This window comes from Vicugna pacos, chromosome 2 (genome assembly GCF_048564905.1).
Source record: "Vicugna pacos chromosome 2, VicPac4, whole genome shotgun sequence".
NCBI classification, from domain to species: Eukaryota; Metazoa; Chordata; class Mammalia; order Artiodactyla; family Camelidae; genus Vicugna; species Vicugna pacos.
In genome coordinates this window covers 118,081,518-118,102,841 of record NC_132988.1, presented here as the reverse complement: position 1 = coordinate 118,102,841, position 21,324 = coordinate 118,081,518, and the positions used below count along the sequence as shown (strand labels likewise).

At 51.9% G+C, this 21,324-nt stretch overlaps 2 protein-coding genes across 5 annotated transcripts in view; one reads left to right on the top strand and one right to left on the bottom strand.

Annotated features, from left to right (window-relative positions):
• Positions 1-6: 6 nt before the first annotated feature.
• On the top strand, positions 7-2,266 carry CFAP184 (cilia and flagella associated protein 184). The gene has a single exon (XM_006213062.4). It carries the CDS (start codon positions 181-183, stop codon positions 1,852-1,854), a length of 1,674 nt encoding a protein of 557 aa, XP_006213124.2. The 5' UTR covers positions 7-180; the 3' UTR covers positions 1,855-2,266.
• A 5,542-nt stretch (positions 2,267-7,808) lies between these two features.
• TBC1D14 (TBC1 domain family member 14) overlaps positions 7,809-21,324 on the bottom strand; it is a 94,799-nt gene continuing 81,283 nt past the window's right edge. For 3 of the 4 annotated variants that reach the window (XM_072946593.1, XM_072946587.1, XM_072946595.1), the window contains 2 exons: positions 14,016-14,274; positions 7,809-10,481 (listed from right to left, as the gene is read on the bottom strand). In XM_072946593.1, the coding sequence (XP_072802694.1) occupies positions 10,416-10,481; positions 14,016-14,274 (325 nt within the window). In that variant the 3' untranslated portion in view covers positions 7,809-10,415. The remainder of the gene's footprint in view (positions 10,482-14,015; positions 14,275-21,324) is intronic. The other variant, XM_072946579.1, reaches the window with a different exon arrangement.

Genomic DNA, 21,324 nt, shown 5'->3' with positions numbered 1-21,324 from the left:
CACCCCTCGTCCTCCCGCGGCCTCCTATTGGTCTTCTCTTGCCGGGAGGCGGGGAGAAGGGGGCAGGGCGTCGCGCTGACGTCCAGCCAATCGCCGGGCCCACCGTGTGCGCCCCTGGTTGCCCCTGGAAACCTAACAGTACGCATCCCTGGTCCGCAGCGCTGGCCCTGCGGGAGGGAGATGGACGACCACTCCGATCACACTGGGGACCCCGAGAGGGAAAATGGAGATGCGGAGAGCCTGGCCTCGCGGCTGTCCATGATCAAGACTAGCTCTGGCCCCCAGTCCCCTGCCGAACCCATGGAGCCGGAGTCGGAGCCGGACCCAGAGGCTGTAGAGGCTTCAGAGGGAGGTGGCGCTGCGGCCGAGCCGGCTGAGTCCCAGGAAGGGCCGGTGGCCACCGAGGCTGCGGGCGAGGAGGGGCCCGGAGAGCCGGAGTGGCCGGCGGAGGCCGAGTCTGGGGAGCCCGCCGAGACCGGGCCTGAGGAGCCAGCCAAGCCAGGGTCCAAAGATGGGCCCCAGGAACCACTGAAGGAGGAGAAGGCGGACGAGGACGAGGAGGACGCAGAGGACGCGGAGGAGGCGGCGGAGCCGAGGAAGAAGGAAGTCTCGTCTCATGTCCCTCTGCAGCTGTCCTCGACCCGCAAGGAAGAGGCTGCGCCAGCCCGGGAGGCTGAGCCGGAGGGACACGTGGAGGAGGAAGGGAAAGAGAGCGAGGAGACTGAGGAGACCGAGAGGAAGCGTGTGGAAGGACGCCGGGAGAAAAGAGAGGAAGAGCTGAGAAATGTGGACAGGGAACTCGAGTCTGACGATTACGAGTGGACTGAGGAGGTGCAGAAGCGGCAGGAGCAGCAGCTGCGCGCCGAGCTCCTGGAACAGTACCACTCCCTGATGGTGGAGCGAGGTCGCTACCAGCGCTACAACATCTACCTGCAGCACAAGATCTTCGAGGCGCTGCGCAAGAAGAAGGGCCTGGATGCAGCCGAGGTGCCTGACAAGGACACGGAGCCTGAGGCGCCCGAGAAAGAGCAAGCATACCTACACCATCTGGTCCTGCTGGAGGATCTGAGGAAGCAACAGGCAGACGACCTGAGCTGGTATCACCAGGAGCTGGACCAGCTGAAGCAGCAGTGCAGAGAGAAGCTCTCCCAGGTGGAGAAGGAATGGCTTCACTTCCAGGCACTCAAGAAGCAGGTGGTGATGCAGGCCATGGGCAGCTGTCGGATGCAGGGTGGTCGCCAGGCCGCTCTGCAGGAGGTGGAGCAGATCCAGGCGTTGGAGGATAAGAAGGAGAAGGAGATGAGCGCCGTGAGGCTGGAGAATGTGCAGCTGAAACAGAGTCTGGTGCATTTTGAAACCAGGATGAAGGCCCAGGAGGACCTGACTGAGGGCCTGCTCCTTATAGATTTTGAACAGCTTAAGATTGAGAACCAGACTTTCAATGAGAAAGTTGAGGAGCGAAATGAGGAACTTTTAAAATTACGCACCAAGATGACCAACAATGTGCAAATAATAACGCACGTGAAGGAAAAGTTACACTTTGTGGATACAGAAAATGCTTGTAAAAAGTCAGAGCTTATGGAGATTGAGGCTCAGGTGGCTCTAAGGAGGGACATCTTGACCAAGACCAAGCAAGCCCGAGACAGCCTGCGGATCGACAACATCAAGCTGAATCAGAAGTGTGGGCTTCTGGGCAAGGAATCTCTCCTTCGGGACATGGAGGAGAAGGTGGACAGGACTGAGGAGCTCAACCGGCGCTTGGAATCCCTGAAGCACCATCACGCCGGGCTGACTTTGTCCTGCAGGGGTGTGAGGCAGAAGATCAGGGAAGCCAAAGCCTTTCTGCCCTCTTGACACAATGATTGAAAGGGTCCACAGAATGTCTTCAGTCTCAGCAAACCTCATCCTTCATTAACTTTTATTCTCCATCTGTTGCCATTCTTAGAAAGGCCCATGATATTTGGGATGGAATTGTATTTTGTATTCTTAGTTTTTCAAGTTTCCAAATTAGTGCTGAGCATAAAACCGAGCACTGTTTATATGGGATGAAGTAAAACAGGTACCGAGAGACAAACATGGATGATTTAATGTCCCTGACTTCCAGAAAGCTCTCAAAAGCTGTTTTATATCTGAACAATTCCATAGTTTCAGTGTCCTGATACTGAGAAAAACTGTTCCTCCTCCATGTGCAGGGTTCAACAAATGGGCAGGGTGTCAAAAAAATTTCCTGTGCATTAAGCTGATTATTAAATCCCCTTTGAATGGATTGCACTTTGTCATCCCGAGTCACTGTCTCAATTCGAAGCTCACTAATTCCCTTAGTCTAAAGTTGTTTTTCATGTAAGTAGCACCAGCTTCTGGGTTAATAAAAACACCAGGAACAGGAGGAATGGTAACTAGGGAACGGGGCTCATGTTCCTTCATCTCTCTTTTTTCAATGAAAGGAAGCTCAGTCTGCTTTACTATGAATGTTTGTTTCTGGCTCAATGACAGTCTTCAATTCTAATGAAACGTTTTCTTGGATCCACTAAAGAAATGCACTGATCTGTACCAAAAAAAAAAAAAAAGAAAGAAAGAAATTTTGTTTTCTAGTGAAGACAAAATAGTGATTGTATTATGTGTTTTTCCAGGTGCAAAATATACAGTGGTGACTGCTGACTGTCCATAAGCCTTTTGTTTTCAACAAGATATTTTCAGATCTTGGCAACACTACAGACCCTCACTAGGCATGTGATTTTGCACTGTATCAAATATTAAAATGTCTGTCGTTCCTTGAGTTAATGTACAACAGGCCTGATAGGTCTAGCTCGTTAACCCAGAGTGATTAACATTTTCAGTTTTCTTTGACGCTTTTGGAGCTAGAGGCCTGGTTTTAATTCTTCTTAATCTTAGCTTGAATTTTCAGATGCTCAGATTTGGGATTAAAAGTATTTTCTCATCTGTAAACTTAAGAAGGACCATAAGAAGGGTGATCTAGTTTTTGGTACTACACACCTTTAAAGAACGGTCGAAACCCCACTCTGGGCAGATGACTCGGTTGTTCCATGAGAGTGTCACAATAACTTTTGTCTTTGGATGACATGATTTTGTTTTCTAAATGTGTTCCCTTTGAAGCCAATACAGGTTGATTAAAATTGCTTTTCTCACCTGCACAGCTTAAATACACTTTAAAAAAAATAATACTGTACTTATTAAAGCACACAAGCGAGACAGTGAGGGGAGTGAAAGCTTCGCCTCCCTGCTTCCATTCTCCTCATCTTCTACAACTTCTGTCTTCACCAAGACTAAGGTCAAGCAGTAAATAACTGGCAAATAGGACTTCGTTTTCCCTGCACCGCAAGCTGAAAGCAGCACCGGCCCGCTAGGTTCTTTTGTGGTCGGGGAGGCTGGCAATGGGCTCAGTGCATTCACCAAGCAAGCAGCTTTCATTATAAGGGTGGCCATGCCTCTGGCTCACAAGAGAGAGAACAGGTTATTTTCAGCAGATTTTGAACCACTGGCAATTACCCAGGTGGAACCCAACACTGCCTCACCAGCCTTCAGCCCGGTGACAGGCAGGTCTCTGAGAGCACAGAGATACAAGAGAGACAGACGGGGTTGGTGTTGCTTTAAGCAGCCAAGTTACTAATGTTCTCTCAAGTTATATTACCTCATGCTGGAGATGTTCCAATTAGAAGATGAATACTCTGCTGACTACCTCATAATGAGGTTCTTTCTAATTAGATTATAGGAGAGCTCCCGGTCCTGAAATAGCAACACATTTTCACAAACCGTTTAAGATTGCCCTCGAGGAAGAATGCCTCGGACCCTAAAGCATCCTCTCCCCAGTTTTACTGACCTCCCTCTGTCCGCGCAGCGGCCTGCGTTTAGCCCCAGCCCAGCCTTTGATCCACTGCTTTCTGACTGTCCGCTGAGTTCTCTGGGCCCCATGAGACAAAGGCCCTGCGAGGCCTGTTGATTTATCATCCTCCCCAGTGGCCAGCACAGGGCTGAGCACATAACCAGTGTTCAATAAACTTGTTAGATTAATACATTAATATAATGCCAGTCTCGTTTTCTGAAGATAAGTGTTACTTGCATGCTTATGGTATGTCGGGCACCAAGTCCTACGTCGGATTCAAAACCAACTACAGGTAGAAAGAGGCTCTCTCAAGAAGTGAGGGAGACGACGGGGAGGCAGGCCCGCAGCCACGGAATGACGATGCTGCAGACAGAGCCGGCCACCCCACCAGGGACCCGTCCTCCCCGAGGGGAAGGTTAAGGAGTAATGCGGAGTCTGGACTAGAAACCCCTAAAACTACCATTATTTTTATGACCACTAAAATCAAGGGCTAAAGACTTTTTCATCTCCTTGTCAAAAAGTACAAGGCCTGAAAAATGCAGGCACAATAAATTTTGAATGCACTATTGTATGAAACTAGCCTTTTTGTCTTGTTTTCAACATTTTATCCTAATTTAGAACGGACAGATGCACAGCACTTGCTGATCTGCAGGCTGAGGGCTAAGGCATCGTCGTAAGTGTGAGGACTCTGGTGAACCCTTTTGAATTGCCCTATGGACTTCAGCTTCCCTAACTTTTCCAGTTCTCACTCACACTCAATTCAATACCAATTTTAATGACATTTGCCCTTTTTGAGACTTTCCAAAGCATTTAGTTTGACGTTCGTAGAAACAAAAATTCTTTTTTTTCCCCACCATTGGTCTACATGATATTTAATTAAATTATGTAAATACAGTAATTACTACCTCGGGCATAAACAAACTCTGGAACCATGACAATCACAATGACTTACACTCAACTCATGGAAGTGGAAGTGGACGTGCTGGAGAGTGGCCCCCCAAGCCAGGAGCATTCAGGGTAAACTGGCCTTGTTTTAAAAAATTCGTCTGAGTCAGATGTGTCCCCTTCAATGTTAGTTTTTTTGGTTTGTTTTCGGCAGCCCTGGCAAGAGAGAAGCAGGCACTATGACAGAGCCCAAGGCATCTGAAAAAGAAACACTTTTTCTTTGGTAAATGAAAATCATTTTTGGTGACTTAACCACATTTATAATTTTTTAACTATAGAAGTGGAAATACATGCTCTTTTGACAAGTTCCTCTGCAGCCGTTATTTAGCTTTTTGCCACTGGCCAGGGGTGCTTGTCTATGAAATGAGTTAATGCACCCCAACTTGGCAGGGGTAGTCTTTTAAGTCAGAGTGATGAAGCATGAAAATGCTACGCAAGGAAAGGGCTCCAGGAGACTACATCCCCCATGTTGGGACGACTCGTCAGAGCAGCTAGCTGGAGCTGGGACCAGCAGGAAGGGCACTGCTCAAGTCCGTGGCTCCGACTTCGCATGTAATAACCAACGTCTAAATACTTCAGTGAATAAATGTACACCCTCTCCAATTTTTTAATCGATGAAGTCTTCTATTTTTTCACCCAAAGGATGCCAAGGACTACACAGATGTACCTAGAAGGGGAAGACGTTGTGCAGTGCTGGAGAAAAGACTTTGGAATCAGGCTGGCCAGCATTCAGCCGTCTTCTGAGTATGCCCTGGGACTAATACCTCAGCTTCCTAAGCCTCAACGTACCCACCTGTAAAATGGGGACAAATTTATTTATAGGAATAAAAGACAAAAATACGAAAAAAGTCTCTTCTCTGGGTGGTGAAGTTACGACGTGTGTGTTTGTGTTTCTGTATTTCCAAATTTTGTACCATGACGGGCATTTAATTAGGGGGAAAAAAATCCCAATTTTTAAAATTCATACATTCACCAAGAGTGAGTGTAAGATACTAAAAGTTTACATGCCAGGAGCATGATTCCAATGGCAGTTGTTTCTTTTAATGACACAATTAGTACAGCATTTTAGGATTATTTTAATCCTCAGAAGCCAGGGTATAGGTGCTGGGCACCCTTCTTAACCTTCGGTTACAGAAAAGGGAGACAAGGCTTAGAGAATTTAAATTCTCTGGTTCTTAAGAAACCTTAAGAAGTTGTTGAAATGATTGCTTTTGACCAAGCAAAGCACTGAACTGATTCTCAGACTTCGATGGATGAGGGAGATTAACAAATGTTTACATACTCAAGACCGTCAAATTTGAGTTGAATCTTTGTGTCTTCTGTGTCATGTTGTCCGCAGTCAGATTTCTTCCAAAGTCTATTTTCTAAGAATGAAGAACTTTCCTATAATACTAAAAGGCTTAAAAAATTTTTCCAGTTCTTAACCTCCAGCTAATCTGCCCCTTAAATGTGAATTTACTTTTGGTTGGAACAGTCTCTGCCAGGAGCTCTGAACAGGGTGGAGCACTGAAGAAACGTGTTTAAGAAAACTGTGAGACTTGGGTGGAGCCCATGGGCAGGGGAGGAGGCCGCTGGCCCTCTTTCCACAGGGAACCCCGCAGGGCTCAGGCACCCCGGGCAAGGGGCTCGGGCAGCTAGTCCTGAGGACAGGGCCTTGGCGTTGCCAAGCCTGGTGGGGCAGCTCCGTCCTCGATCAGGCGAGGAGCCTGGAGCAAAGTAAGTGCACAGCTGAGTCCTAGGTGGGCAGGTCTGTGCTTGGGGGCCCCTCTGAGGACTGGCCTTGGCTCATGGGCCTCCCCCTCTGGCTGCGCCCTTCTTCTGGTCCCCTAGGGACCAACACTCACCTCAAGGTCCAGCCTGGTGGCTCCCTGCCTCCCGCCCAGCTGGTGCAGCATCTCGTTCCCTCTCTTGCCTTGGAGGCAGGCTGCACACATCGGGTGCTGGTTTCCGAACCGTCAGCCCCCCAGTTTCTCTCGGGAAAATATTCCACAACTTCCACCCCACTGCTCATGCGTTTCCCGGGGACCTCCGCGAGGGGCCGGCCGGTGGGCATGGCCCTCCCTGCTTGGAGTGGAGGTCCGAGCTACCAGAAGCTTCCAAAGGCCCCAGAACAGAGCTGTTCTCTGGAGAGGGGTGTTTCTGAGCAAGGGCTGGGGAGCCACAAGGCTGGAGTCTGAACTCCAGCTCTGCTGCTAACTGGCCATAGGAGCCCAAGCCAATCATTTCTCTGAGCCACAGCTTTGAGCTGGGACACAGGCAGAGCTGCTGTGGAGACCAGTGAGGTCACTGACTGAGCACTCCACCCAGGGCCTGGCATTGGGGGAGCAGTGAGTAAGCCCCTTCGACCACCCTCGGCCTGCAGAGAATGGAGGGAACAGAACCGTGGCCCAGGGCGGTGACGCAGTTCGCCCATGGAGATGCAGGGCACAGATTCTGACTGTCGTGTGCAGGCCAAAGACATCAGAGCAGACGCCCCGCAGGCTGCTCTGTCTCTGGGCAGCACCACCTACAACGTGAGTGCCGCTCTGCCCAGTTCTGCGGGGACCTGAGGCCGGGGCCTGCTCACTGTCACCGCCAGGGGCGGCACTGGGATCTCCACTCCACAGGTGGAAACGGAGGCACAGTGGCCCAGGGAAGAGGCCGGGCCACCCGACTGCCATCACAGGGCTTCCAGCAGGTTTGAGGTAATGCTGAAGACCTGCTGGGACGAGTGGCAGGCCTAGGGGTGTGCGCGGGAGGATGGGGCAGACTCGTGGGCCTGAGGGACCACAGACTCTAGCCTCAGGCAGTCTGGCTTGAGAGAAGCAGCAAGCTTGGGGCTCCCCCCAGCTTAGAAGGAGTAGGGGTGTGGCACTAACTGTCCAATGCCCTGACCAAATGACCACAATTGCATCACCTTTTTATGTAACTGAGACTAATAAGGGGATTTTAAAATATTCAAACAGTATGACGCTCAAAGTCAAGTTTCACCATACTTCAAGGTGATAACTCAAACTGTAAACCAAACTGCAGTGAACATAAGTAACAATCTTACATGACTTTTATTTAATAAAACCACATATTTACAATCCAAAAAGTCCTAGTTTGATACACTTTACTAAATAAAATTAAAGGTTAACTGTACAAGCAATTAAAACATGATATTGTAGCAAGTGTCATCAGGAGTCTTCTATCAGCAAACTATTTAAAATAGTCAAAAAACTGAGCAGTTAAAAAGTACCCTTTGAAGTGAACATTTTTCCAGATGGGATTTTGATGACTGGTGGGGACACCACTTTCAACCCTAAAAGTGCCAGCTGCCCGGAGTCCTGAACCAGAAGACCCAGGCTCTGAAAACCAACGGTGTGGGAAGGGCAGAGGGCCACCTCCTTGGGGGCAGCATTTCAATTTGTTTCCAGTTTTACTAAACGGGATTGTCAAGCAGAGCAGCACAGCCCTGTGCAGGCCGGCGGCCCTCTGCCCTCCGTGGAAAGGGGCGAGGTGACCCCAGACGGGGACTCAGACCTTCCCGGCCTCTGAAGTGGACGTATCGAACCAGCTAGGTCTCGTGTGGCCCCTGAACAGGTCACGAGAACCTCTTCTGAACTGAAGACTTGGAGGTTTTCCAGACTGGCCTGGAATCCTATTCGAAAACTGAATGCATACATGGTGCTGCCCACGAGGTTTGTATCAAACTGACAACAGCGTTGAGGCTAGGGTCTGACCACCCCGGGGTCCCAAGAATGCTTTCTGGAGGCCTGCCCGCCGCCCTGTCCCCTTGCTTTCTGTCACCACTTAAGGAACATCTTTATGTACAGTAAGAAAATATATACATCTTTCAGGAACAGAAAGCCCACATCACGGAATAAAACTGAGTACATCCGTGAGCAACAGCGGAAGGGCCTCGGCCCGTGATGTCGGGGAACGGCTGCGTCTGGAAGGCTGCCGAGAGCTCGGTGGAGACAGACGCCTCCTCCAAGACGTCGGGCAAGTCAGCATTTAAAGGCTGAGGCAGAAAGTGGTACACGTGCTCAGCTCTGCCACCTCCTGGAAGGTTCAGTCAGGAACAGGAGGGGAAAAAACAATACGGGGCACGAGGACTGCCACTGGCTTGGGACTTGCTCTGCACCTGAAGTGTCATCAGCAGACATGGCAGATATAGAAAACCTACAAAAATAACGCCACAGTTAGGCTCTGCCGCCAGCCCGCATCTCCTTGCTGCACTATGCTCAGAGCTGGGGCTCCCGGGGTCAGAAACGAGGACAGCCACGGGCACTCCGGGGGTTGGGGGTGTGTGGCTGAGGCGGGCTGCAGGGTGGCAGGCCCCGCCAGCACTCGCTGCAGACAGGAGGCGCCCTTGAGCCTGGCCCGCCGAGCCCTCCCAGAGACCAGCACACTAACGCAGCAGCACATGGCAACCCGTTTCCATAGAGATCTGCCTGCCCTCTGGACTCCTCTGCAAAAAGTGTTCATTTCTTAGAATTTGGATAACCAAAGTTCTTACTACGAAGTTCTCCAAATTAGTCAAGAAAAAGCTACAACAAAAAGGCTGCTAATGAACCTGGGGGAAAGCAGCTGCGACGGGGACAGGCTGACGGTTCGGATGCTGAGCATTCTGGCCAGGCCGTCTGGGCTGCCGGGTGGGTGCTGCTCAGCCCTGACAGCCATCTACCTTTGCGTTAAACGCGTGAGGCGGGATGACTGCACGCAGGACTGCACCTGCCATCAGGTGACAGAGAGGAGCAAGCTGTCACAGCCAGGGAGCAGCGGCCCCGCGCCCGCCCGCCCCCAGCCTCCATAGAAACGACAGGCTGCAGGAGCGGGCACGTCTCAACATCCTCTCCCCTCCCCTCTGCTTAAAGGGAGGCTGTCTCCATTCTGTTCTCCACCAGCTTTAAGCCCGTCTTCACTGTCACAGGCGTCCGTGAGAAGCTCTTCCTGCTCCAGCTCGCATTACTCAGCAAATGTGGGAGCAATCTCTGGGAGGGCAGGCTGCCCGCAGGAGTCTAGGCGTGCATTTTCAGCCCTCGTGCTGTAATTTTGTCAAGGCAATATGGTAAAAGGTCACCCTGAAGGTCAGACCGTGTCCGGGGAGCCCGAGCGCACTCGCCAGGATTGAGAGCCTGTCGTCCTGTAATGCTATCTTTGGTAGATGGGCTTCAAAAACAAGACCTCCGGCTCAGGAAAGATTATCTTGGTAACTAAACCAGCAATCCCTTTCTTACTAAAATATGTAAATATGAGCCAATAACATCTCTGAGGTCTCCAAACAACATTTCTCATGCACCCCGGCTATGAAAGATTGTAATGTACTTTCCAGTAGTTGACATAAAAGCATTACAATTTAATTAACTTTTGCTGATGAGGGGAGGGGATTAGCCACTGCCCTATTTTTAAACCATGCAGAATATGCAGTGGTGACCACGGTCAATATTAGGCCATCATCCCACTGAGCTTCTTAAGGCTGAGCCTTGGTTTAATTCTTTAAAAGTTTTTGTTGTTGTTCTATTTTGTTTAAGGCCAACTCCAGTACTAGGAATCAAACATGGAACAGCCCCTGTTCTTCTGAGCCGCCTGCGTGTCTGCCTGCGGCACCACAGGCGCCGCCTGGAGCAGTGCTTCAGCACCGAGCGCAAGTCCGCCTGCCGCCTCAGTGTCTGAGAGACGGGCTTCCTTTCTCCACGTCCCGGCTGTCCCTCTGCAGTGCGGTCAGTACCTGGGGACACAGGGAGACAGGGGTGGGCGACCTCAGCACACGCCGAACACAGATCCCGACCGGTGTGACAGGAACCGCAGCAGCCCCGCGCCTGCCTCCCCACCTGCCCCTGCTCTGGTCCATCTTCCACACCTGCCTCCACTCACCTTCCAACATGGAACCCTAACCACGCCGTCTGGGCTCGTGCCCCACAGCCACTCCCCACCGGCCCCCAGGTGCCAGTGTCGAGGCGGGGCTCCCAGGCTCCTCTCCTTGCGCAGTCTGGCTCCAGCCCCTGCGCTCGCCACCACCAATGCCGGGCTTCCCACTCCGGGACGCCAACCTGCCCTCCCGGGCTCCCGCTGACCTGCCCCCTCTCTTCGCCAGCAAACCATGCGCCCTTTTCAGGCCTGAGAGCTATCAGCTCTTCCCACGCCTTCCTGAGCTTCCCCAGGGTGACTTCAGCTCCCTCCTCTCTGCAGTCTCAGCTTCTGGCTAACACCTTTATTTTTCTAAATATCACATTCCACTGTGATTGCCTACCAGCCGCAGTGACAACAACAGGCCGCATTTACTGCACGCCCACTCCGGCCCAGTTGAGCGCTCCCAGGGCACCTCCGGCACAGCAGCTGTTTAATCCATGCAACGCTGTATGTCACCTGAGCAACAGACACTCAGACAAGTGACTTGCTAAAAGCCAAACAGCTTGTATGGATTCAAACTCAGATTTGTTTGATTTTAAAACCAAGGGCATCTTTGCAGCACCAGTGCTAAACTACTTAGGTCAGGCGCTATGCCACGTTGACTGAATTACAAATTACAAGCTATAAAGCAGAAACATTTTATGTGGGCTTCAAATAAATTGCACAGGGGGGATAACAGTAGATAAAAGCCCCCCCACCTCTAGGTAAATGGGACTGCCGACCAAGCATAAACGTCTACCTGTTTTATAAAGTTCACCAGAGTTTTAACCTTAAGTACAGCATTCAAGAGAAATGGGCAAGGACCACAACTCCCGTGGGACCTGGAACTGAATAAACTCACTGATGCCCGCCCTCAGGCCGACCCCTATTACTATCCCACTACTGGAGAATGTCCTACTATTTAATAACCTCTGATCTGGTGTTAACCAGTAATCTTCACCTAAAATGCAAGAAGCTAAATGACAGATGTGGGCTCAACCCTTCCCTCTTTGCGTGTTTCTGTGGGTGTGCAAGTGGGGGGACGGAGGGAAGGACCGGTGAAGAACAAAGGAAGATCAGCAGGCCTGTGACCACACAAGTTGGAAAGTCAAGGGAGTAACAGTTCTGTGCTGAATGAAGGCTATCAGCAACAGCCCTGGCTTCCTGCAGCCATTTCAGAAAACCGCTCTAAGTGACTGGCCTGCAGGAGACTCCACGCATACACTTACACACAGGCCAGCTTCGTGGGCATCAAGCCCATGCATTCGGAGGGGCCCTACTGAGCCTAATGCTCTGTAGTCACCATCCTGGAATTCTCCATACTAACTCTGAACACGTGGCCCCAGAGTTTCGTTTCGCATTGCGTGTTTGTTTCTTAATCAGAGAAAGGCTCTTCTTTCACCAGATCCCTGATAATTATATAGCCAGTCCTGCTCACACACGAGCTCAGTGCATTTTTTAATGGTTTTCCTGGTATATAATTCACATAACATGTAATTTACCCATTTAAAGTGTACAATTCATTGCTTCTTAGTATATTCACAGACGTGTGCAAACCTCACCACAGTCCATTTTAGAACATTTTCATCACCTCAAGAAGTAACCCCGTATCCTTTGGCTACCACAGCCCTGTCCCCACCTCGTCCACTCCATTGGCAACCACTAATCTACTTCCTGTCTCTACCGAGCTCCCTGTTCTGCAACTGAATGTGAACGGAATCAAACAGTCTTTCATGTCTGGCTTTTTCACATAATATAATGCTTCCAAGGTTCATCCATACTGTAGCAAGTGTCGGTACTTCACTCCTTTTTATAAACATTGTATTTATTTTAGAAATGCTACTGATAACCCCCTAAGCACAAAATAGTGCCCCCCCACGTGAAACCAGGGGAGCGTTTCACAGACTGACCCACAGTCCCTCCACAGCAGCTGCGCTCCTTCCCCAAAGACCCAGACAGGAAGGGAGTCCGCCAGCCACAGAGCGCATCAGACCTGGGGACAGGGGGGAAGGGAATGGCCAGCGCAGGGGGCCGAACGAGGGGCCCAGGTGAGAGGGGAAATTCTCTGGTTTAATACATAAACAGGCACTGAACTTGTACACTTTTAAAAAACGGTGAATTTTATGGTATGTAAACTAATAAAGCTGTTATAAAAATAAGCTGCTGGCTAAGATCAAAGGGAAATAGTTTGATAACCTACGAAGTAATGTGCCCAAACATAAAAACTGGGAACCCGATCAAGCCTTGAGATCTAACTGCCGATTTACAGGACATGCGGAATAGAAAGACCACATTAAACACACCGCAGGGATCTAACCAGCAAAATCCAGACTGTGGGAAATGCTAATGGGCAAATGACATCACTTCTTCAATAAATAAAGGGTGAAAGGAGAAGGGAGAAGTGGAAAGGTGGGCAGCCCTTATACGTTAAAAAAGACTTAAAAGATCTTTCAGCCAATTGCAATGTGTAAACTTATCTGGATCCTGGTTCAAGCAGCCTATGAAGCTACTGGTGACCTTTGGAAACAAGTAGAAATATGAAAACTGACTGGATATTTGACAGGCGCACAGGGGCTCGTTATTCTATTTCATTCTGTTTCTCAGTGCACTTTAAATCTTCCACTAATAAGAAAAATAAATCAGGAACAAGTACTGGGCACGTACAAGCCTCCCCAGACATCAACCAACTAGGCCCTGATGCTCAGGCAAACAGCAGCTGCAGGGCCAAGAATCAAGGTTTTAGTTTTCCCTTTTTAGAAAGATAAAGACTAGGATTCAGATGACCCTGGCCAAGCCCACAGGGGACGTAACCTATGAGGAATGTCCAGAGGAGACGCGAGGGACCTAGAAGATGGAGGCCCAGGCTGGGCCGCTCCCATGCTGTTACTTGGCTGCTCTGCTAACAGGTGCTACGGAGCTGGGGCAACACATCCCGAAGCCCCCTTCCCCTCTCCCTCCTCCCCCTCTCCCGTGCCTGCTCTCTGGGCCTCCTCTGTTCACCACCCTGTCCCGGGCACACCGTGCTGAGGGAGGGAGCGGGGCGCGGCGGCATTGGTTTCCCCTGCTTTCTGTCTCTGATGTTTAAAAAGGGGGGAACGGGATCGGTTAGCAAAGTGCTGTCTAACGTGCAGAGAGCACTGTGACAGCTGACTTGAAGTTCTGCCCGCGCCCCGCCCTGCCACTGCAGAACGGGTGGGAGGGCTCCGACACAGATCCAAAGAGGAGATGACTGCCCAAGACCCCCTGTGGCAGAGCCAAGCCCCAGACCCAGGCCACCGCACTTGCAGCCCCAGAACTGCCGGAACTGCCGTCCGGAGGGCCGTCGGCTCACGGGTAGCTGAGCTCCTGAGCCGACTGCTGAGCCGCCGCTCACCTGAGCCCACTTCTTGTTTCGACTCTGCATCTGCACCGCAGCTATGGAAGCAAAGAAGTCCTCGGCCGGCAGGTCGTCGGGCAGCCGCGTCAGGAACTGGGCTATGTGAATGAAGTCCATCTTGGTCAGGATGTCCTCGAACAGCTTCAGGATGCCCAGGGCCGTGCGGAACAGAAACTCCTCCCCGTCCCGGCAGAACACATCCCATATACGGCAGGCCAGGTCGAGGGGCAGAGACTTGCTGTATAAAGTAAAGATCCTGGGGAGAAGTTGAGTTTCTCAGATTTCACACGGCACAAAGAGCGCACTCTCAACTCAGGTCTGATCCATCAGCGTCTCCCTCAGGCAGTCGCTCTCATATCACATCGGGGGGGGGGGGACGACTCTCGGCCTGCCTTCCCTCTGGAGGCCAATTCAAACATTTTACAAGACAGCATTACCTGTCACAAGGAGTCTCAAACACCGTACCGTTTCGGAATTACAGATACCAGTTACCTCTGCATGCAACAAGTATTTACGGGCACCTGCTATGTGCTCATTCCCCTGTGGGAGGTGCCAGATGTAAGGTTCACACGGCCGACAAGGCTTAAGGGTCTGGTGGGGACCGGAAACAGTAGACAGAAATGTCTGGTTCTGTGCGCTCGTACACCTGACTTCCGAAGACTGCCGTACACTTCTGTCCCAGTAGGGGTCAGCAAAGGAACAAAGAAACATTTTCCCAAAAATCTGAGGGTGGATTACAAGGAACTGATCTTATATTTAACAATGCAAACCATGAGATAAAAAAAAAGTGAAATACAGATACGTGTTCCCTTCATAAACTGTGATAATCACAGTCCAAACTACCAAATAAATACAATCCTAGGTGATCATACGTCATCAGGTCTAACCGCTTCTACCTTGGAACGTGGCCATGTCACAAAGCGAGGCGAGTCAGGTTGAGATGTCGACCAAACTGGATCCCTGTGAATCTGCCCTCCTCCAGCAGCTATGAGCCGCAGCCTGGGCACCATGTCCAGGGCATCTCCTGATCCCCAGGCCCAGCCAGATGCTCCTTCCCGCTCTGGGCTCCCCCTGCCCTGGTGCTCATCACAACACGCTGTGTTCGCGTCTGTCTCCCACGGAGACTGCCCGAGAGTAGGGGCCTGGCCCATCTCACCCCCGCCCTCAGCACCAGCACCGCATCTGGCGATCTCTGCCGAGTAAGTGTGCGGGCAAGCTCCCAGTCCACTTAAGGACGTCACAGACGTCAGAGGTTCTCACTGCCCTCTCACCAGGTGGATGAGTCCTCATGACAGGTGCTGACTCTCATCTGCTGGGGGATACTTTATCCCTCCTGGAAAACCACTTTTCTGCAGGTCTCAGTTTTTCCTTAGTGTCCATGCTGACTCAAGAGACACACGGGGCCCATGAAGGCACCTGAACTCAAGTGCTAGACTTAGACTGCAGGGCTCTGGTCAGGAGGTAATGTCACCAGGCCTTGAAGAGCAGGACTCTCACTTCCCTAGAGAAGATTCTACCAGGAATGTTACACCATACTGGCAAATATGCTCCCTAGTTTCATGGGTACAGGCTTTCTGTCTGCGGTGAACTCCAGGGTGCAATTTACTCGACTCTCTCGCCTGGGAGGATGCTCTGCCCCAGAAACAGCCTTTCCTCCAGGACCCGGAGGAACTTCCATGCAGTGAAGGGCATATATTCAACACCACATGCTGATGAAGACCCAATAATGTTCAAGGCTGCCCCTTGTCAGTGCTTTAAAACTCTTAAGAGATTCAAGAAAAGTGTAATAATTTAGATTTCAACTCAGATGATGGAAGAGGGAGGCAGATGTCAGGAAGAAATCACTCCAGGTCCTGCCACCAGTAACCAGCAGAGCCAGACCCTGAAGCCGCCCCAGAGCCCATGCCCCGAGCGTCCGGAGTGCACGGCGTGCTCTCGGGCAGCACGCGGTCGTGCTGGGAGGACACCTAACCTGTTGGAGCCACAGAGGACCTTCAGCCTGAGCTTCTCCTTTCTCAAGAAACCGAAACCCATTTCACTGTCGGTCTAGAAGACACAGTTCAAGAGAGAATCAAGAGACCCGTTTCTAGTCGCAATCTGAAAAGTGTTCTCAGTTCCATCTGGAGGAAGTTGTATTTCTCAAAAGTGAAGAGACCTGGCCTAATCTCCAGCACTGCTTCTCACCCGCCAGTTCACTGGTGGGAATCAAGCCCTCACACCTTAAAAGCAGGGTCTTAAGTAAAAAATGATGGAGAAATACAGTAACTATAGGCAAACAAGAGAGAAATAACAAAATTAATTTCTTTAGCATAATACTGAGTTGAGATTTGTGTGTGGGTCTCCATAAACTCCTCTAGATATAGTTTGAACTGTACAAGACTAAGCTGACATCGAACGACCAGGGGAGCCACACTCCAGGCCCGTGACGCTCATGTTTACGCTGCACCTCACATGTCCCTTTCACACAGTCATCAAGCAGGGACAGACACCCCGGCTACCTTCCCCTGCAGACTCCGGCGGGCCTTCCAGTGACCAGCTCCTGGGCCCTGGGCTCTAGTCCGAGTCCAGCATCACCGTCCCCTCAGCCTCCTGCTCCCGCAGCGTCTGAGCAGGGAGGGTGTTCGCCTCCCCGCCTCCCGCAGCAGGACTGCTCAGACACGCGCCAGCGTCCTCAAGCGCCCCTCTCCCTCTCCTCTCATCTCCCCTCTCACTGCAAAACCATTCATTACCAGCGGCTGTCAAATGCTTGACTCTTTTAAACTACGTTTAGCTGTGAATAGGGCACTTCAACGACGTTCCCCGCTTCATTCTCAGGAGAGTGGTTCATCCGGCCCCATTCATGCAGGTGAGGAGCCACTCAGCCCCAGGGGATGCAGTGAGCGAGCGGGGCAGCCCCGGAAGCCGCCCTCCGGAGCGAGCAGGCTGCTGTCTGCACTCGGCCTCCCCGCCTCGAGCGCTTCCAGTCGGCTCCCCGCGGCACAGTGCTGGGCCTCAGCCCACTCCAGCAGGGACGAGGGCGGAAGAAAAGGGAGGGGCGGTGAAAGCCCCCGGCCTTCCCCGGACTGCTGAGTGTTCTGGCCCTGGAGGAGAGAGTGGAGGATTTTTCTCCCCCAAGAAATGACTTTTTCTCCCTTGGACCGCTGCGTATTACTGCACTGTGTGTATTTGCGTGTGTGCATGTCTGTGTTGCTAAACTAATGACGTGGCAACAGGCTCAGAAAGGACAAGGGGTGAGTGGTGTGTATCTCTTTCCCCAACAGCACGTGGAGGGGAATGGAACAGTTTTCTTCCTGTCAAGCCGTCACAGTTCCCAGAAAGCATTCTTATCTGGCGCTGCCTGATCCGACTGCTTGTCTGAGCTTCCAGGGGAGCGAGGAGCACGCCGGGGAGGGAGGGGGCTCACCACTTCCGAAGCCAGGCGTGGGGGCAAAGGCTCCTTCTGAGAAGCCCGCGGTGGGAGGACCGACATCCCCGCCTGTCTGCAAGCACCGCGGGCCTGTCTGCAAGCACCAAGCAGAGCCGACGGGCACACCTGCCTCCCTGCACAGTGCGGCTTCGTATGCTCCCCTCTGGATCATCCAGTTTGATCCCTCAGTTAAAACAAGCTTCATCTCCATTTTATGGTGAGGAAACTGCAAATCTAGGGAGGCTGTGGAAATGCGGCTTTCAGCCTGAGGAAAGGGTGAAGGTCCTCTAGCGTCTCACCCGCTGAGGAGCAAAACCAGACACACCTGGACCTCCAAAGCCTGACAGCCAACTTCCACCTGTGCCTGAATGCTCCCATCCTCACCGGTTCCTAAGAATGGGACTTTGTCCCCCAAGCTGGCTTACCAAGTGGCCCTGAGCCCCTCCCCCTCACCATGGTGTGCCCCGTGTCCTAAAAACCCAGACCAGCCATTCGCGTAGACATCGCTAGAAAACCACTCAGCCTCCTTAGGCCTTGTGAGGATTAAACAAAACAACATTAAACACCCAATATAGAACTGCAATCACTAAAAACTGAAGGTAGTTATGTAAGTCTCAGTTCAAACTTAATTAACAAGCCCAACCCTTGCCCCGACCCTGGAAGCAGTCAGACAGATCCACCTCAGTGCCCCGGGAGGACCCCCTAACTTGAGCTCAAAGGTATTCTCACTTCAGCTGCCAGCACCGAGCAGAGGCAGGAGACAGTAGGGAAACAGGTGAACCCCGTGTTAGAACACAGCCTCCATCGCAGCCAGGCCGAGGTGGGCTGGTGACCAAGGGCTGTGCAGGGCCTTCCTGCGGACAGGTGTCCCCCCTGCAGGCTTGGACACCTCCTCCGTCCCACCCACACGCACACACGCACACACTCTGATGAGGCCCCCACGTCGGCCAGGTGCTATTCCGGATGCCTGGGAGCTCAGCAAGCCAACACTACTCTGGAGTTCTTAGGCAGACCCAAAACCCGAAAGTTAGAAGCTATTAGTGAAATGTATGCAAGATGTGATGGAAACTAAAATCTCCTGACTCGTAGTTTCACCTTGAACCATGCCGTTAAGCTAAGAGACAGCATGATGATCAGATCTCCAAGTATCACCAGACATTATTCAAGAAACATTAATCGTGATGTAGAATGTACTGCTTGATTCTTCTGTTAATTCAGGATTATTTGCTACAAAACCCACTCTCGTCTCTGAGTAATTCTGCCATTTGACAGCAGTGGGGAAATATTTTGGTAAGTCAAATGACCGCATGTCAGCCCTCCCACAAAACATGGACACCTGACTGAACACTCACAACCGTGTAGGAGGCCGCAGTCGGTGAGGCCCTGCCCTAAGCCTCCCAGCTCCACGCGAGCAGAGAAGAGCGACAAGCACTACACAGGACCCCTTGCCAGGAAAGCAGCGTCAGTGAGCAAATCTGGGCCTCAGCCGTGGAGCCTCTGCAGCACAGGCCAGACAGCGGCCCCGAGTGCACTTGGGGAGCGAGCACCCTGGGGAGCGAGCACCCGGGTGAGCCTCGGGCCGGATTCCGTGTATTTTAAGCCCAGGAAGGGGCCCGTCAGGAACAGATGCATTCTTGAATCTAGGACTCTGAGCCAGGCATGGGTCCAGGCACTGGGGACACAGAGGTGACTGGCAAAGCTTGGTCTATTGCAGGCACAGCAGGAAACAGACGATGCCCTCAGTGGTCAGCGCTGCGATGGGGGAAGCCTTGACTGCTGGGGCGGAGGGGAGAGGAAAGAGCATTCTGGAAGAGTAACTATCAAACTGGGCAAGACAATGTCCTACATAAAGCCACAATGCGATAATCCTGGGGGAAGAGAAGCTGTGCTAGGAATGTAAGGGCGACTCCGACATGGCCTCTGGGGCAGACAGCAGGGCAGGAAAGGAGATTCTGTCGTCTTGTCTGAGCACCACAGCTCACGCGGGACACTCAGAAAGCCAAACCACGGAGCCCACAGCCCTCCAACACGGAAAAGGAGAGTGAGCTGCTGGAAGCCCCTGCAGACCACGTGCACAGTGCAGATCCACCACATGTGCAACTCAGAGGCAGGCCCTGCTGTCAGGGGTGCAGACACCGGTTTGGGGAAGGTGACATGATGAAGCAGGAAAAGCAAAAGGTCTGGAGTGAGACTGGTCTGGACCACTCACTACAGGCGAGATGCCGGGTAAGGGGCCTCAGCAGCTTCCTCTGCGCTAAGACATACCTGCTCCAGAGGCCGTGAAGGTGAAACAAAAGAACGAGTGCCTCTGAGACGCCAGCTTCCAGGGCAGGCCCTAGGCCAAACCTGTTCCTTCCCAGGGCTTCCTTCCCACTGCCTACCCTGCTTCTGATCTGAGCTTTGAACTAACTGTTAGCACCCAACCAAGAGCCTGAATCATTACAGACTATCCATAAATGTGGACTGCAAGGAATAAATCATGAATACATGGTTTTCCTGTGCTTAATTCACTGTGCTTTAATTCAACTTAAATTCCTACTAAGGACTTACTGTGTGCCTAGCCCTGCCATCAGCGTTCCACCTGGTCCTAATTCCACGAAGCAGTCAAGCATCTCACCAGGGACAGGCCTGCACCAGCAGGGCCCTCGTCAGACTACAGCGGGCAGCACTCAAGGGGCATCAGGCACCAACCACGTCACCTGGTCTCCGGAGCGGGGTCCTCACAGCTCCTTTTCACTCGGACCTCTGTGCTTTGCTCCACCTGCATCGCTGGCAAGCCTGCCCTGAGCTGTGTACCCTCACCAGTGTGCTGCTGTATCTTTGGAGCCTGAGCTCCGGGACCCACCTCATGGGTCATGCTGCCTTACAGCTAAACCCGCTAGCGAACAAGCTCTGAGCAGGTGAGCACCAGCCCTGCTGCTCAGCCAGCCCCGCGGCCTCGGGCAAGTCACTCGGCCTCTTGGAGCCCCACCTTCCTCAAGTGTGAGACAGAGGTGCTACAATCCACTGGCAGGGGTTGTTCCAAGCGTCCCATGAGATCATGAGAGAAGCGCTGGAGTCAATGAAGGCAGGCCCCTTGACCTCTACCCTCCACCTTCAGCCTGGAATAGAAAGACAGGCGTCCTGCAGGACAGTGCTCCTCTCTGCCCGTGGTGACCGCACCGACCACCACCTGTGCTGTCATCACACTGGATCAGCACCAGCTTTTTTTTTTTTTGAACAAATAGAACAGAACCGGAAACTTCTGAATGCTCTGCACATAGTGACAGCTAGGTACTAGTTCATGAAACCTGTTTCGTATACATACTATGTTGCTGCACACACGGCCACACACTGGGTCACAACACAAAATTTACTTCCTTTTACAAGTCAGGGTAAAAAAAGTTTGAAAGTCACTATTCCAGAACAGTGCTTTCCAAAGTTCACTTTTAGCCTGGAATCCTAAGAATCTAACCTGGGGGCCTCAAATAGACCAGGTAGAAGCTGAAGACTCTGGTCCCACAGGAGCCTCCCCTACCACTCTCCCCCGGTCACGGGCTCCAGGCTGGGAACCTTCAAGGTCAGGGTTCACAGTCAAATGACCAGCATGGGTACACAACAGGGGTACAGAGGGACAGCCTATACAAGAGTTGAGTGTTCGTGTTGTGGACAAATCATTTGTCAGCTAAAGGTGCCCTTCAAGGGAGGCCCCAAACACTTCCACCCTGCACAGCCAGACAGGCCAGCCCAGCATCCCCACCAGTGGCCACTTCACGGCCATCTCACTATACTAACCCACAGTGACACAGCACCTGTCACGTCAGCTAGGAGCTGTGACCTCCAAACCCTGTGCCTGGCAAGAATTCATCAGAGTCAGAACAAAACAGGGTTGAGGGCAGAAGCAACTAATGCCAAGAATCC